General features: G+C 39.8%; 2 protein-coding genes across 2 annotated transcripts; one reads left to right on the top strand and one right to left on the bottom strand.

Moving 5' to 3' along the window:
• Positions 1-1618: 1618 nt before the first annotated feature.
• On the bottom strand, positions 1619-5485 carry dscc1 (DNA replication and sister chromatid cohesion 1). Its single transcript, XM_034127759.1, has 9 exons — positions 5149-5485; positions 4201-4369; positions 3948-4082; positions 3679-3769; positions 3306-3444; positions 3059-3111; positions 2794-2948; positions 2382-2530; positions 1619-2184 (listed from the first exon to the last, which is right to left on the bottom strand). The coding sequence occupies exons 1-9, from the start codon at positions 5316-5318 to the stop codon at positions 2073-2075; spliced, it is 1173 nt and encodes a 390-aa protein (XP_033983650.1). The 5' UTR covers positions 5319-5485; the 3' UTR covers positions 1619-2072.
• Positions 5486-5699: 214 nt separating this feature from the next.
• mrpl13 (mitochondrial ribosomal protein L13) lies at positions 5700-14234 on the top strand. Its single transcript, XM_034128031.1, has 7 exons — positions 5700-5815; positions 6450-6573; positions 6923-7016; positions 7316-7376; positions 9085-9171; positions 10022-10143; positions 13562-14234. Exons 1-7 carry the CDS (start codon positions 5789-5791, stop codon positions 13584-13586), a joined length of 540 nt encoding a protein of 179 aa, XP_033983922.1. The 5' UTR covers positions 5700-5788; the 3' UTR covers positions 13587-14234.
• The last annotated feature ends 2434 nt before the right edge of the window (positions 14235-16668 follow it).

The raw sequence follows: 16668 nt of genomic DNA, 5'->3' as shown, positions 1-16668 counted from the left end.
AAAGAGGAAGATGACGACAAATGAGACGTACATGTTGAGTGGAAAGAAGAAGCAGGACATGTGATCCTGAGATATGAGAAGAGCAGAAGTCGTACAATACAATACAGCTTTATTTATAGAGCACTCCAGACCAAAGTGCTGCACAGTCAAATAAACAAAACAAAACATACAAAAAATAACACAGCACAGCTCACACACCATAACACAAGTACAAGTAAAAACAATAGACAATTTAAAAGCAACACTCTAAAAGATGTTAATACGCTAAGGAGAAGAGGTGGGTTTTAAGAAGCGATTTAAGAGCAGACAGTGTGGAGGCCTGTCTGATATGAATGGGCAGATCGTTCCACAGTGTGGTAGCCGCTACAGAGAGGCAACGGTCCCCTCTCCACTTTGACTTGGTTCTGGGCACGTTCAGGAGCAGTTGATCCGGTGACCTGAGAGGGCGGTTGGGCGTGTAAGGGTGTACAAAGGAGGAGAGGAAGTCAAGTTATACATCATTGTGTGGGCGCCATGTTCACCATTGCAACATATACAAAACACACACACACACACACACACACACACACACACACACACACACACACACACACACACACACACACACACACACACACACACACACACACACACACACACACACACACACACACACAGCTGGGATCTCTCCACCCGGTGAACTGATAAGTCAGCACTGTGATATCAGTGTGAGTCAGCCAACTAGTGCAGATCAAGTCATTTTTGAAAACCCCAGATGTGTGTGTGTGTGTGTGTGTGTCTGTGTCTGTGTAGAAACAAAGCTGTGTAACTTTTAACCCGTTTCTGCTGGTCTCTTCCTCCTCGTATGCCAGTAACACTGATTCACACAGACAGTTATTTTAGTGAAGAAACACACAGTCTGTGAATGTTTAACACACTGAGTCACATATGCACCGCCGACACAATTTAAAGAAAACCAAATGAACGCATTAACACGAAACAGACATCTGATAGAGCATACAAAACAAATATAAATAAAGTCAGGTTTTCTTTAATGATCTCTAGAATCTATATTAATATTGACCGAAAAAATGTTTTTTCAAATGTATCATATTCTCATCTCAGGTCACTGTTCTTTCTCATTTACCTCTGTATTTAAAGCATTACAATAAAGAGATGCAGCTTTCTGTTTGTTTCACAGCAGCTGTGATGTGACAGTGAACATTCAAGCTGATGTGATATTGGTGTTTAACCTGTTTTATTCCAAAAATGCAGCCTACAGCCATCATTCACCCATATGATCCAGTCTGTATAACAACATATGCTTAGGTTAATTTTAGTCTCCTTTTTTAAATCCAAAAGATAAGTCTTGCTGAATGAATAGTTACAATATCCAGGTCATGGAGCATGGAAATGTAGAATCCATTGATTTGATTTGAACCGAGAATTTAAATATGACCAGTTCCTTAACAGCTCACAGGAATGGCAAAGATGGGAAAAAAAGGTAAATGAACAACTCAACAATTGTGCTCTTTGTGGATATTTGAAGACAATTTTTTCAGTTAAGTATTTTCTGAGATTGTTTAGTTTGTAAAATTTACATTTGTGCGTGCGATTCTGTGACAATATATTGTTCTCTCCTACTAATTATGTTCATTTGAATTCAGAACACAACCAACAACCCAACTGGATGTCAGCCTGTGGTGCTTATGAAGAATTTATCAGCGTATGCCACCACCTGGTGGACAGCCTCTAGCATGGCGTCTTGTAACTTCATGTTTTTTTTATTCCATTCCTCGTTTGTCCAACAAGGGTTTATTAACAACAATACAAAGAAAGGGAAAATATTTGCCAAAACTAGGATTTTTTTATTTTGTATATATACACACAACACACATTTTAACAGTTTATTTTAATTTTTCGTACACTTGACATGCAACTTGTTAAACTGCTGTTTAATTATTGACATTGCTACCAAGGCATTTAAAAAAGAACAATTATTAGTAAAATGTTTTTGACAAATACAAACGTTACCAAGGCAACAAACATAACTGCATTCATTTACAAAATGATTTGCATTAATTGACATGAGATCATGTAGCTACAGGCCTCCTGGAGTTGAAGACCTTGATCCCGTTCTGCATGGAGGAGCGAGCGTGTTTGGTGAGGAGCGCTCCGGTGCTCTGCTTCTCTCCACACAGGTCCCTGAACAAGGAGAAGCGTTACATGTTATAATCTATCAGATATCTAAAGAAATAAATGATGTGATTTGTTTCTGCCCCAATGTTCACAAGACCCATTTTTGTACCTACAATTTACATAAATGTAAAGCAGAAAACATTATGGTTGTTCTTTTACTTTTATTTAGGGTTATAATATTGTCCTATATGGATAACACCTACTTTATGTATGGTGTGATGTCGTCTTCTGTCCATTTCTCTCGGAGTGTGAAGAGCTGGTTGAAGCGCTCCAGCGTGTCCTCGGAGAGATCCTCCACCCGCAGCAGGTTGATGGTCTCTGGGCGGGAGCTACGGTCCACCAGGGCCACGCTCTGGAAAATGTACAACATAGTCAGCACTGTGCTCATGTCAGATGACCATGGAAACCGAAACCACAGATAAAATGGAATGCAATGTAAACTGGCTGGAAAGAAAAAGGGTTATACAAGTGCTGGTGAAGCCATTCCTATACAATGTTCCTACTTTAGTTATTTGACATTTAGAATTAAGTTCTATTTTTGGGAGTAATATGCGTCTTATGTGTGGAAATAACCATCTTTTCTCTTACAATAAGTATATAAGGGTACAGGTTTACCTTTAGCTGGTCCAGTCTCGTGCTCATGCCCTCTGGGACGCTCTGCTGCCAGACTTCCTGAAACTCCCTCAGGTTGAACTTCACGGCGTTCTGCAGCAGCATCAGCGCCATGCCCCGACATACTTTATCCTCATCCAGGGCATACAAAACGTCATCTATAAAGAAGGAGGAGGATACAGGAATGTAAGTATGGGTAGTTACAAACTGACTGTAATTCAAACTGAAGGTTTTTCAGTTGAGTCTCCGTTGATTTATTTTACTTTACCGTTTTCAGAATAGCGGTTTCCATAGCAGTTCAAACAGTGCTCGATCATCTGTCTGCGAAAGAGATAAGAGGAGTTATTGGAACCTAGCTGAGCATCTAATATAAGACCCATCCAGCCTTATATTAGATGCTCAGAAAGTTAGTTTAACCCCATTTCTCATCCCCTAAGCCTTATCAACACCACTCAAAACTGCCAATGGTTTTATTTGCTGTTGCTTGAGCATAACACCCACAGATGTTAACTTACTTGGGCTCCAGTGGAGCTAACTCTTCCAGACAGGTCTGCAGGGGAACCCTGTTGAAGGCCCAGGACTCAGAATCTACCAGCTGGGTCACATGACCGAGCAGCTTCATCTCGTAGTCAAAGTCCAGCATCCGCCAGTAACCTAGAAGAGGATAAAGACACTCTCTCAACATCTGGTAGTTCTTCGGTTTGTTATTGATATAAGTACGCAATGCTACAAGTAAAGAATTTGTATAAATAAAAGCATATTTATTGCACTGGACCTCCCAGGAGAACTACTTTGAAAGCAATGTGGCACCTATTTGTGGCTTTGCAGCAAACACAACTTTAACAACTACTACATGTGTAATTTTTATAAAGAAATGTCCCCGTTTACCATCTATCTGACAGGCGTGGACGGCTTCTAAACTGGTCTTCAGCTCCTCTTCACTGGCCTGGATGCTCTCCAACAGATCCTCCATTGTGTACTGGTAACAGAGGAACACACACTTACTAAAGGCTACAATTACATTAAAAAAGATAGAATACTCAAGATTTTTAAAAATATGGCTAGAAATCCTTAATGATCTGATAAGTCCTATATGTATATTCTCACAGTCTGACAGGATATTTGATTGAATGACTTCATTGTAGAATATGTTTTACCCTGTTTTCGGTGTCCTCCTCCTTCCCCCCTAAAGCAGGTCCTTCGTAAGGATTCTCCATTAAGACCTTCTTCAGTTTCTTCAGCTTAGGCCGCTGCTTCCTCAGCTCCCAGTAGCTGTTACTAAATCCCCAGATCTACAACAGAAGTATACTTTTCTTAGAGTTGTTGGGTCATAATTGCACATATACACAGTGGGGTTTGTGCAGGTGTCACAGTATACCAGGCCGGAACCATTCAGTGTCCTTTCCATACCTGAGTGTGCACAATGTGAGAGTTTTCCTGACTGTTAGTGAGTTGGTCTGGTGTTCGGCAGTCTGGTACAAACATCAGCATGTTGGATGTGTCGGCGATTTTAAGATCATAGGTCCTGTCTTTTGTACAGAGCACTGCATGTTCATCCGTATCCCCTCTTATCACTAAACTGAAGAAAAAAATAAGAATTGTTAGGTTTCATATGTATTCATCCATCATGTTCATGCATCTTGCGCCACAACACTGTTCATTATTTTGTATTATATTAACCACAGTGATCATTTGAGTTACACAAGCAAAAAGAAAGAAAGGGAAGAGAGTAGCAGAGGTGGGAAGTAACTAAGTACATTTACTCAAGTACAATTTCGAGATACTTTCAGATTATTTGAGTATTTCAATTTTGAGCTACTTTGTTTTTCTACTCCACTACAATTTAGAGGTAAAGAGTGTACTTTTACTCGACTACATTTATTTAATACCTTTAGTTACTTTGCAGATTTTGATTAATGATGTGAAATATAATCAAAACTTAAATCAAACTTTAGTAACACCTGGAGTAAATTCACATACCCTGCAGTATACAAAGTCATTAAAACTAGCTGCACCTTTACCAGCTGTGATAAACACATTAATGCATCAATAATTATAAATTATAATCAAAATGTAGTATATATTTTATTCTGAAATGGAGCAATCTGCATAATAAGTACTTTCTTTTGGTACTTTAAGTATATTTTGATGCTTATACTTTTGTAGTTTTACTTGAGTAACATTTGGAATGCAGGACTTTCACTTGTAACAGAGTATTCCTACCCTCTGGTACTTCTACTTTTACTCAAGTACAAGATCTGAGTACTCCTCCCACCTCTGGAGAGTAGTTTACAGACGGTCTGTTCTCACCAGGTTTTAAACAGGCTTCATGGGCTTATTATTTTACGAATACTTTACCTTTCCCCTGCTTCTATGAGTTTGCACAGGGTGTCGTCCAGCTCCAAGAGGCAGTAGTCTGCAGAGGAAACGTTTTCCCCGAAAGAGAGACAGTGAATTGTTTTCTGCAGCTCTTCCTCCTGCAGCTTGGCGATCTGCAGAGTGGCCTGAACCTCCTCTAAAGTCCTCATTTCCGGTCAGACGACAGGTTAGAGCGATAATAACTGAACGAATAAAGCCCTTCAAGAAATAAAGATATGTACAAAACAAGACAACACGTATCTAACTTTGTGTAGCAATAGTCGGTGACTGTCAAATTCCCCCGCGTTCTTTCTGTCGTGGAAAGGAAGTGGAGGAACTACGTTGGTGTGCGACTCAAAAATATCACCGGGTAGAAACATAAAATCACGTACATTTAAATTAGAAAACCGGTAACTTAAAACTTCTGTGATTTTCAATAAGTATCCTCGAGGATATATTTAAAGGTTGTCTTTAATACTAAATTACAATATAAATAGGCGTAGTCATGAAATGATGGCTCATATTGCTTCACGAGTTGAACCTGTCTCACATGCTGTTTCAACCGAGATAAATTAGTTGACGCACCCCCGTTCACGCTGAGGGTCAAATGTTTTGAGGATATGCTGCACGTTTAATCGAAATGTCAAGTTTTTCGAGATCTGCCCAGGTAACCGTACACATTAAACATTACACGATCTTACCTTGTCTCACAGTTTGATCGTTATGTTCGTTTAGGTCAATGTTATGCTGATAGCTAACGCACGTTGCTAACTAGCTAGCCGGTATGTGTGATTTCATTTCTTTGGTGGATGTTTTTAAATAATAGTCAAACTTGCGGACTGCCCTCAGCAGTTAGATAAATACACAAAAGTGAAATTATGTTTTATCCTAACGTTAGTGTTTGCATAAACATTTATAGCCAATATTATCTCTGGTTCAGCCCCTGTTATTTTTCACATTACGTTTACATCATTGTCCTTTGGCTACTTATAAATCAGATCTTTCTTATTAACAACTTTGAGCCTTCAAGTTATATTAACGTTGGTGATGAAATGAAAGAAATAAAGTCAATAAACAAATAAGGAATGTAAACTTCCATAACAAACCATTTCAGACTTGATTGACACAGACACACACACTCTTAATCAATATTATCCATGGCAGTGGGCTAGCATGCAGGGCCTTGAAGTTAAAGAAATTGAATTCAGCCATCATTCTTTTTAATTGTATATCCCCCTCTTTCACAGTTCTTCTCACTTGTTTAACAATAATTTAATTATTTGTTCATGTTTTTCTGTCAGCAATGGGCCACCTTTGCTCGTTCCTGGTTCCTGATCGATGCCAGGATGCAGCCTCCTGGGAAGATAGCGACCATGTGTGCTATCAGATTACAGGGAAAACACAAGCCTATCTACCATGCAATGAGTGAGTAGGAGTCCATCTGTAAAACACACACATATACAGTCAAGAGTAACTGTATGACCTTAATATTACCCTAACGCCTTGTATAAACTGCTGCACGTTCAACATGTCCCCAAATCCCATCCTTTCTTTCATGTTTCTGTATGAAACGGCCACACGATGGCAGTAGAGGACAACCCTAATAAAACATGTTTTGTTCCTTATTACTTATATTTAATCAAGGGACATTTTCAGATTACTTTTTGTTGGTCTAAAAAACATTATCATTATAATTTCTGTTTAAACTATTGTCAAATATGTATTTTTATAATTTTCATCATAAAGATAACCCTGGAATAAAACTCTTTTGTAGGTGACTGTGGTGACCATATTGTAGTAATGAACAGCAAACAAATAGCTTTCTCTGGGAACAAATGGGAGCAGAAAGTCTACTCATCACATACAGGGTAAGTGCATACTAGCTCATATATGATATTTCACTTTTCCCGTCTCTTTATCTTATGTGTTTACAATTTTGCTTTGTTCTTCAATGCCTATGAACCAGCATTTCTCAGTCTTAGTAGTCTATTGTTCACCGTCACTATGAAACATGTCCTTCATGATTAAAAAAACTGATTTATCTTTAATATATTCATCAATCTATATATCTCAAGGCTGTTAACCAGGAAATATTGAGAATGTTAAAGCTCAAAGGTTTTATATGATCCAGTACAAGGACTGACTGAGCTTGTCTTTCTCTCTAAAGATATCCGGGTGGATTCAAACAGCTCACAGCCGCCCAGATGCACCACAAAGACCCAAAAGCTGTAAGAGTCTTCAGTCAATATTCTCCATTTTTATTGTTATTTCAAGATCATTCTTAAATTGCAGATATATTTTGGTGCCCCCATTCTTAAACCATAATGTTTCTTATAAACTGTATAATTTAACCGTAGACCCCTTTATATCAGTCTGTGAATTTCCCCCACATGGAGATTAGTGTCATGTCTTTGTCTGCCACATGCTGTGAAGAGGCAGGCGTTTGGTGGGGTGACATTTATCCCTTCCCTCATATGGGCTGATTGTGAATATTAATGTGAGATATAGTGAACTGGGATTACACAGCGGTGGGTTTACTGCGGTGGTGGTGGGTGCTTTCTCAAACTCAGTACAAGAGTGTCAGTTCAAGGATAACTCCTGGGGTTTGAGTTGTGTTGCATATTCATGGTTTCACAGTTACACAGTGATTATTACATTCAGACCTGAATGTGACCTTCATTCTGTGCTTAACGAACCACCGGTAAACGCAACTGTGTTCCAAAACATAGATAGAAAGATAAATGTTGCCTAAAGGATGACTGGCAATAAAGTTTATTTTATTATCAACAAATCCAATGAAAAGATCCAAACTACCAATAGATGTATCCACTAAGGAGTATTTCTTGTGTAACCAAAGCCTCATAATAGCTTATTTTTACGTGCCATAGTTCTCTTAAAACTATATGTTGTATTTTATTATATCCTGTTCCTGCATAATGATAAACATGGACACTGTAGATTTCGTTTGTTTAAATAGATCCCACATACACCGTATGCTGTAAATACTCACAAGAACAACACGTTTATTAAATCCACACGAGAGAATAGTCCCGAACAAATGCACTCCTGTTGGAGTAACAGTGTAGGAAATTCTTTGCCTTTTTTTATATAATAAATATACATATTTGTGACCTGTTTGAAAGATGTACACCCATGATAGCACTGATAGTCTCGGGGTTTTGTGCCACAGATAGGATCCGTAACTCGGTTATAAATGCCAGTTTGATGAACACATTGTTGGTTTTGGTGTTTGATTTGTTAACAAGGCTAATGTCATTTAAACTGGATTAATGTTTCTAAAGTGTTGGTTAATATTGTGATTGACATCCCATCGTGGGCTCTGGTTTGCACACTTTTTTAAATTTTAATTCATTCAGACTAATCAGAAGAACAAAAGGGTTTGAACCTGGACACTGAGCTCCACAGTGCGCAGTATAGCAACAGGGCTGAATGAAAGCCATAAACAAAGGGTTTGCAGATCATTTTGTGCGGCTTTGTGCAGCTGATTAAAATACTGTGAAATTGCTCATGTCAACACTAAACCAAATTGAATGACCTGTACTGGTTTCAATCTGTAGTTTAGGAAAACCATGAGTCATTTACTCTGCAGTCGGCTCTCTTGTTGCAGCTTGTGGTCCAGCCAGTGACCACAGGAGTGTGTCCGGATGGTGGTTTAGTTAGAATGAGCTTTGGCGGGAGAAGAGGAGAAATAGTGTTGGACGGATGCAGGATTTGTCAGCACAGCTCACTATCCAACATCTCTCTAGAATGTTTTTGTCCAACGTCTCAGTCCAGTTACTCTCCAAGACGAATTTACATTTGGGCATCCTGCCTCACACTGAGAAACATTAGTGGCTGCCATAGATGCATCGTTTAAAGAAGGGAAACTGTAAGCTGATTGTATGTTAACGTTTTCACTATCTTTCCTCTTACTAGATTATGAAGTTATCGGTTTACGGCATGCTGCCAAAGAATCTGCACCGTCGCACCATGATGCAGAGGCTACACATCTTTCCTGACGACGTGAGTACAGCTTCCCCAAATCTCTCCAACTGATGATGAGTCTTCAGAACGTAACCTCACGCCTCAAACAGCCTGGCTTAAGAAAGACTGTCAGAAAGGGAGGGGGCCCTACTATCATTTTGCAAAAGAATGAATCCTTTTTTAATCCAGGTCATCTTTATATATAATATAAATGAACTTTAAAATGAATACTTAGTTTACAATAATTGTTTTGCTAGGTTAAAGACAGTATTATTGATTTTCTAGAACTAAATTGTCTCAGCTTTACTGTTTTATTTGGCTCCTAAAGCTGTCACTAAGATTATTTCCATTAGCAGCAGGAAGCTGTTTTCAGTTTTCTCCAAAATGTCTGCCTTTTGAAATGAATTGAAACAAAGAAGTACTTGACTGTCTGTTAATTGACCTGGACAGCCTGCCCAAATATTAAATGGATGCAATGTGTATCCATGCCAGAGAACATCATTAACTCCAGGCGTTGGAAGAACATCTGATTGATTGTTGAATTGTAATGTAATACACGAGGTGTTTGTTGAAGGAAGTCAGATACCTGTCATTTTATTTTGGTCCTGACTTAATATCCAACGTCAAAGTTGATGTTGTGCAGTGTGCATCCCTAATGACGAGCAGATGGGCTTCCTGAGCCTTCGTGAATATCTGCCATCTCATATAGAAGAATAAGTGAAGTGAAGAAGACTGTACAGTGGCTTCAAGTATTTTGGAAACAAAAAAACGTTACCTTCTTGTCAGCCTCTTTCAACTATTTGTCTTATTTCCTTCTTTCATCCTTGAGTTTCTTATCCTGCTCACATTTGATTTTTAACGTCCTCCTCTTTCGTGCGCCCCTCACCAGGAGCTGCCAGACGACATCCTGGCCAACCTGACGGAGGAGCTGCCGCAGCCCAGAGAGATCCCCAAGCAGCTCAACGAGTTCACGCAGGAGGAGATCGACGCCTTCCCCCGGCTGTGGACCCCGTACGTACAAACACATACAGACGGTTCTCAAACACACTGACGCCAGCTTAGATGCAGACACGACATACAGTATAAGCGGTAAAACGGATACGAGGAGATTGTATTTACTGTATTACACACAGAAACCTTCAAAGGACATTCAACAGTGACCCCCCTTAATCCCCAATCCTTTTAAAGACATTTTGGTGTCTGAAATGTTAAACATTCCTACAAGGATCTAATGAATTCTTTCTAACTTTATATACGAGTAAAAACAGTCAAACAAAAACTGAATTGATTGAACTTTAAAACAAATCTTAACATTAATGGTGATTCTAACCTTTAACTTCTTCCTTTTATATGGTTTTTATTTGCTTTATAACTTTTTCTCCTCGCACAAAAATTATTTACAAATCCATTCATTTTTTGTGTGCTGATGAGACAGCCAGCAGGAGGCGATGTTGGTCTGGTGTCACATTGTTTTGTTTGTTTGTGTAAACCACCCTGCCTTAGTGTACAGTAGTTGTCATAAAGTATTTGTTTAATAATTTAGAATATTTAATTTAGTCATGCTGTCTAATAAACGAATAACGTTTTTAGAGACTCAAATTCAAAATAAATGCAGGTTGTTCAAACTGAGTGCAGAAGGTGATAGCACCAGCAGTAGGTGGTGTGTCACTGACCATTACCCAGCTCAGCACAGTCTTTATGTCAATGAGTTAAGGGAAATACGCCTATTCTCTGCTCAGACCTTCAGCAGTGAACGATGCCGGAGCTTCTGCAGTTCTGCATTTTTTACTTCTACGCAACATATGTTTAGATCCAATTAGAACACTTGCAGACCCACTTTTTGACCAGATGGATGCAGTCTGAATGATTGTCAGCCTACAGAGAGCTGTCAGTAGGGCTGCTCGATTATGGCAACAATCATAATCTCGATTATTTTGGTCAATAATTGATGTCACGATTATTAAAAACGATTATCCATTTACTTTGAAAACATCAATTTATTGGAGAAAAAAAAGGGGAACGGTCTGTTTTTAACAGTTGATTACCCTGAACTTTAAGTTGAATTCAACTGAAAAACCAAAAAAAAAAAAATGTATTTAAAAAAAGAAAAAAAAGAAAGTAATAATAAAAAGATAATTGTTTTATTTCGATTACGTTGTTTTCGTAATCGTTGCAGGCGATAATCGCAATTGCTATTAAAATACGATTAATTGAGCAGCCCTAGCTGTCAGTGTGGACAGGGTGCACAGAGGAGAGAGACTTTATGCTTTTAAATAATAACATTGGAGGACAATGCAACACAACCGGCCTCTGTAGATTTATCAGCAGATGTATTGTTTTACAGACTTTGTATCTTATATATGTCTGTTTTCTCCTGGCCTATTGTAGTGGCAAACATCTGAACATAAAAGTTAAAATGTCAGGAGCCCATGTGAGGAACGTCAGCTGTTTTCACCACTTCCTGTGTGACCTCTGCAGGGTGTGAGGGAGCGCCTGGTATTTGGTGTAATCATATTCATAGCTTTTTGAGTAGAGTGTTTTCTGGCTGGAGATTAGGCTGACACTGTGACCCGTGGTTTGCTGATAGTGTCGTTGTGTTGCTTTGGCTTCACCCACAGTGAACATCTCTCCGACAGGTTAACGGAGAGCTCTCACTCTGACGCCTGCCGTGCACTCCTAGCTCTTTAACTCAGTCAGGGTGAGTCCTCCTCACCCACAGAGGGGGAGGTTCAACACCCAAGTCCTCTGGTTGTCTTTGGTTTAACTGCTTAGAGATTGTATCTGCTGGTAAACTCGTATACAAAGTGTAAAAAAGAAAGGGTTTTACATCGTAGCTAAACTTTTAGCTTCACAGCAGTCTAATATATACTAACACCAACTTCACTGCAGTCTAATATATACTAACACCAACTTCACTGCAGTCAATACTGAGTCTCCAGGAGGTTTATGTTTCTATTTCACACAGTAACTACCCCGTTAACAACACGCTCATGCAACTTTTATGCGTTTCATTATGTTGTCCATAATGTGATGTACATACCATTCGCGTAGTTGTTTTTGCATTGTGTTTGATACACAATTTGCATGAAATGATTTCCACAAGGACAGGATGACTCCCAGGATATTAGGACTGCATTATGTGTCAACTCATTAGAGATTCAGTTTACCCACATTTTTTATAAAACACAATTGTATCATCCCGAAACATATCCAGCCATGCAGATCGGTTTTCTTTTGGTGGAAATCTTTAGCCCTCTGCCTCCATCTTATAAATGTAGGGATTTTTATGATACTAGTAATAAATGACAAAGGTATAAAAGCAACACGATGTTCAGGAAATGATGTCCCATAACCTTTTTTTTAGTGTAGAAATAGTCTCATTTAAACTAGACAGCATGTTTTGTAGATTATTTCACAAAAAGAATCTGCTGTTGAATGAGATATCTATTTTGCCTTCACTGTACTGAGGGGGCTATAGAGTCAATATAATGTTTTATAGGGACTGAACCTGTAACCATTAAAGCATTTCAATAATTTGTATGTAATAAACCATCCATCTCCATTTATAACACATTTAAACAAAACACACATTTGGTAGAATATATAGAAACGCTGAATCTATTTTCCCAAAAAGTTTTCATTCAGTTACTGTCCTCTCTGTGTGTGTCGGGGTGTGTGTTCTATACAGACGCATACAGCACGTCTGAATCACATTCGGCTGTCAGGGTGTGTGTGCGCGGTGATAAATGAGCCACTTCTTATTGTTTACTGGTCCAATCTCCTCAGCCAATCAGAGCTTGTGTTCAGGCCTGTCGCCGCGTGGTAGCCAAGGTCAAGCTAATCCTGGTTTATTTAAGGGATGGGCCGTAGCTTAGTTAAAATTCACTCACATTCCGTCTTATTCATTTCACTGATCAAATATGTGTGTGTGTCAGTGAAGGGGGGGGGGGTGAGGTCATCGAGGGCGATTCAATCGTTACCCTTTATTAAACACAGTTAATATTCTCTCAGAAAAACCTTGGAGCAGAATAAATAGATTATACACACACACACACACACACACACACACACACACACACACACACACACACACACACACACACAGTGAGACTCAGAACACCAACAGCATACACACAGTATAGTTGATAGCAGAGCTTTTGCATTGATAACGTTTTTGTCTTGCTTTGTATCAAAACTAATACAGCATGCCCTGATATCTGTCTGCTGCAGTCGCTGCTCAAAATTAAAGGGAGAAAAACACAAAAAGAGGTTGCTGTGTCTGGGCTCATTTTGAAATAAAAAAATCCTGATAAGATCTGCATGATTTCTCATGTGTCACTTTCTCTCCATGTTTTTCCTTGTAATCAGTTATTTTCCCAGACTTTTATGCCTCTCCATACTAATGTGTTGTCTTCTCTTTTCTCCACAGACCTGAAAACTACAAGATGAAATGAGATCCAGGGTGCCCGACGTGACCAAGGCTGAGGAGACTTCAGTTTCACATTAACTCAACCCTGAAAGCAAAAGCATTCTCGATTACATTTCTCGTTATGATACTTAAAATCAAAGGCATTTTTAATAGGATTTGCTCCGAGATGTTATCTGTTCTAAAACACAAAACTGCTTTTTTCTGTTTGGATTAAATGTGGGGAAGTCCAGGAAACAGTACTGGCAATAAGACTTGACTTCAACATCACTCAAGTCTTAACCACGATGCCAGAGACTCTGTGCTCCTCGATACACAACAATACCCCCCACTGTCAGTCGTATTCCCTCCACAGCCGACCTGAATCATCAGGAAACTTCCCCGTGCAGCTCAGCTTTGATCAGAGAAAATAAGATTCTGTGGGGTTTGCTCTGATTACGCAACCATGAACTGATCAGATCTGGCTAAAAAAAGATGACATCTGTTGTCCCGCCTTTTGGAGCTTTGTGGGTTCACCGGGAAACCAATTAATATGTTAATTAACATCATTCAGGCCATCAGTGTGGTTTCAGGTGAATATCTTTACTGTAGTCAGAAAATCCAGAGTCCCCTTGTCTTGTCAGTGTGTTGTGAAAGTTAGTGAGTTGAAAAATAATGTAATAAACAATTGAATCAACCTGTTCTTTTGAAGTTGTTGTAACATCTAGTTAAAAGTGAAATGACCTGAAACACCTTTCATAGTCTCATTACAGATTTATTGGTTATAAAAGCAAACAAAATATAAAATAAATAAGTTCATGTTGTATTCAGGGGCGTGGTGATGAGACCAGACGAGACACATTCCTCTTTGAAGCTGTTCAGGTTGCACAGTTCAAATGTAAAACAGAGCAGGTCCGCTCACAGCTCTTTCATTAGAGGGGGGGGGGGAACCGCTGCCTTGGTTCCACCGAGGCAGCAGACTGTTTTAAGTAATAACTGGATCCAGGTCTCATGCCAGCAGGAGGTCAGAGGTCACCCAGTGAGCAAACAGCTTCCACAGTGAGCAGGCCTGGCATTGCATAAGAACAATAAACAGATGAAACTGGGGCGGCAACACAAGACACAGATTCCTCTTCTGAATTTACCACGTACTTTACCAAGTATAACAATAAGAACCCAAAACAGACCGTCCATCTTTAAGAAGGAAATGTGGTGGTAGCCATATATTCTGTGATTACAGATAACTTGAAAAAGTTAAACATTTAATTGTGTTCCACAGTGTTAAAGTAACACTAAACGTCACAGAAATGATGCTTCTACCAGCATTTCATGGGATTAACTCCAATAATGGATGGTATAAAGAAGCATTTCAATATTCCTCAACACGTTGAAATAAAGACAGCATGGAATCTGGAAATCGTGATTCAACCTTATAAAAAGCAGCCTGTACAACTGTTGCCATCTCAGCGTCCTCCATTTGAGTTGTAAAATAATCTAGCAAGTTACAGACAACCAAAACAAGAAGCACGTGTCCAGTTACTCTTGATGTTTGGCTCACAGGGGACATGCAGCGTCACACAAAAAGAAGAAGGGTTTAGTCCTGAAATCAGCTGAGACGGAACAGGTCTTACCTTTTACATTACCACGGGACGATGCTTACATAGATCAGGCACTTTTCGGACCCCCCCTTTTACAGAGCTATTTACATTGTTTCACCAGGGGGAGCAAACCACTGGATGGGAGGGGGAGGGGGGCTCTCACCACAGTTCTAGACGTTGGACGGTGTGTGTGTGCATTTAAGTGTTTGATTTTTTTTGCTCTGTGTGTTGAGGGGGGCTCAAGCACTTCAGGTGAGTCCGTCCTTCCTCTTAAAGTCCTCCTCCTCTCTCACGCGGCGACGTTGCGCGCAAACCTCCTGGCAACGCCCGGCGACCGCACCTCCGTGTCCTCGGAGTGGGATGGGCTCGAGCGGTAACCACGTTGTTGTGAGGGCTGTTGGGGGTAGTACTGAGGGGGGTAACCACGGTAATAGGGGTCCTGCTCTTCCTCTCCCTCCTCCTCCTCTTCCTCCTCGTCTTCCTCTCCTTGGTCGTCGTTGTAAGTCACTGCAGCTGGGTTGTAAGGCTGGTAGCCGCCGTTAGGCAGGGGTTGGACTGGGATGGTGGGAATATTTGTCAGTTAGCTTTTCTGAACTCCGCTAACATAAAACCACCACCACGGGGAACATGGAGTAAAGTTAAGGCCGACTTTGAGACCATAACCATTTTAAATGCCACCACCATCATCACTTAAAGCAATAAGAAGGTAGCGTGCTATTAAAGGTTATAAAACAGAGTTGCACAGGCAGATTTGGAATCCGCAATAGTCCAAAAGTTTTGGTTAATGAGGAAGTTGGTTAAAGAAATGTAAGATAAATCTGACTTTACCCCGGATTCGTCAGATGTGACAATTTATCCAGAAGGATCACATCTGGGTCACATTATAGGTAAATGTTTTGCCCAGTTTACAGTACAAGAGATGTTCGGATAAGAGGGGGACTTCAGTAATGAATGCAGCCAATCAGCATCGAAGCTATTCATCACTATTTAGCTGAACCAGCAGGCTTCAAAAGAGGAGATTAGCTTTCAAGAGCTTTGAGTTTAAAGCGGAGGCTGCGGCAGCAAACCATTGTGTGCAGCAGCGTTTGTTGACAGATGGCACAGAGATCATCGCCGCAGCGTTATTCTGGGGTTTTGTCTGGTCTTGTGGGAAGGTAAAATAATCCCTTTCTTTCTCACAGACTGTCAGATGATGAAGCAGCCGGATTAACCATCCAATTTTATCAATAAAGTTAACTGACAGGAGAAATGAATCCAGTTTCTGTATATAAGAGGGAATCATAAAGCATTGTTTGCATAAAGACTGAAGATCTGGTGAATTTAAGGATTTTAAACACCTACACAGGACCAAAATGAGGACAGAAAGTTGACTAAAAATCCACTCTCTAACTTTAAATGGGTGAAAAACTAACTTCAGGTTCAGGTTTTGTTGCCGTTTTACAGGAATAACTGCATAAACAAAGTGTTGGTTGCAAAGTTATTTGGTCTCTGAAAAAGAAACCCACTGCTGCAGGGACTCAAGGTTAAACACTG

The sequence above is a fragment of the Trematomus bernacchii genome, unplaced genomic scaffold (genome assembly GCF_902827165.1).
Source record: "Trematomus bernacchii unplaced genomic scaffold, fTreBer1.1, whole genome shotgun sequence".
NCBI lineage: Eukaryota > Metazoa > Chordata > Actinopteri > Perciformes > Nototheniidae > Trematomus > Trematomus bernacchii.
The sequence above is the reverse complement of the archived record's forward strand: the minus strand, read 5'-3'. Positions and strand labels throughout refer to the sequence as shown.

Coding starts and splice junctions, on each gene's coding strand:
- dscc1 (XM_034127759.1), bottom strand. CDS start 5,318: ATGAGGACTTTAGAGGAGGTTCAGGCCACTCTGCAGATCGCCAAGCTG. Junction 3,770..3,947: donor AGGAGGACACCGAAAACAGG/GTAAAACATATT, acceptor CTCTGTTACCAG/TACACAATGGAGGATCTGTT. Junction 2,949..3,058: donor AAACCGCTATTCTGAAAACG/GTAAAGTAAAAT, acceptor CCTTCTTTATAG/ATGACGTTTTGTATGCCCTG.
- mrpl13 (XM_034128031.1), top strand. CDS start 5,789: ATGTCAAGTTTTTCGAGATCTGCCCAG. Junction 5,816..6,449: donor GTTTTTCGAGATCTGCCCAG/GTAACCGTACAC, acceptor TTTTTCTGTCAG/CAATGGGCCACCTTTGCTCG. Junction 10,144..13,561: donor TTCCCCCGGCTGTGGACCCC/GTACGTACAAAC, acceptor TTTTCTCCACAG/ACCTGAAAACTACAAGATGA.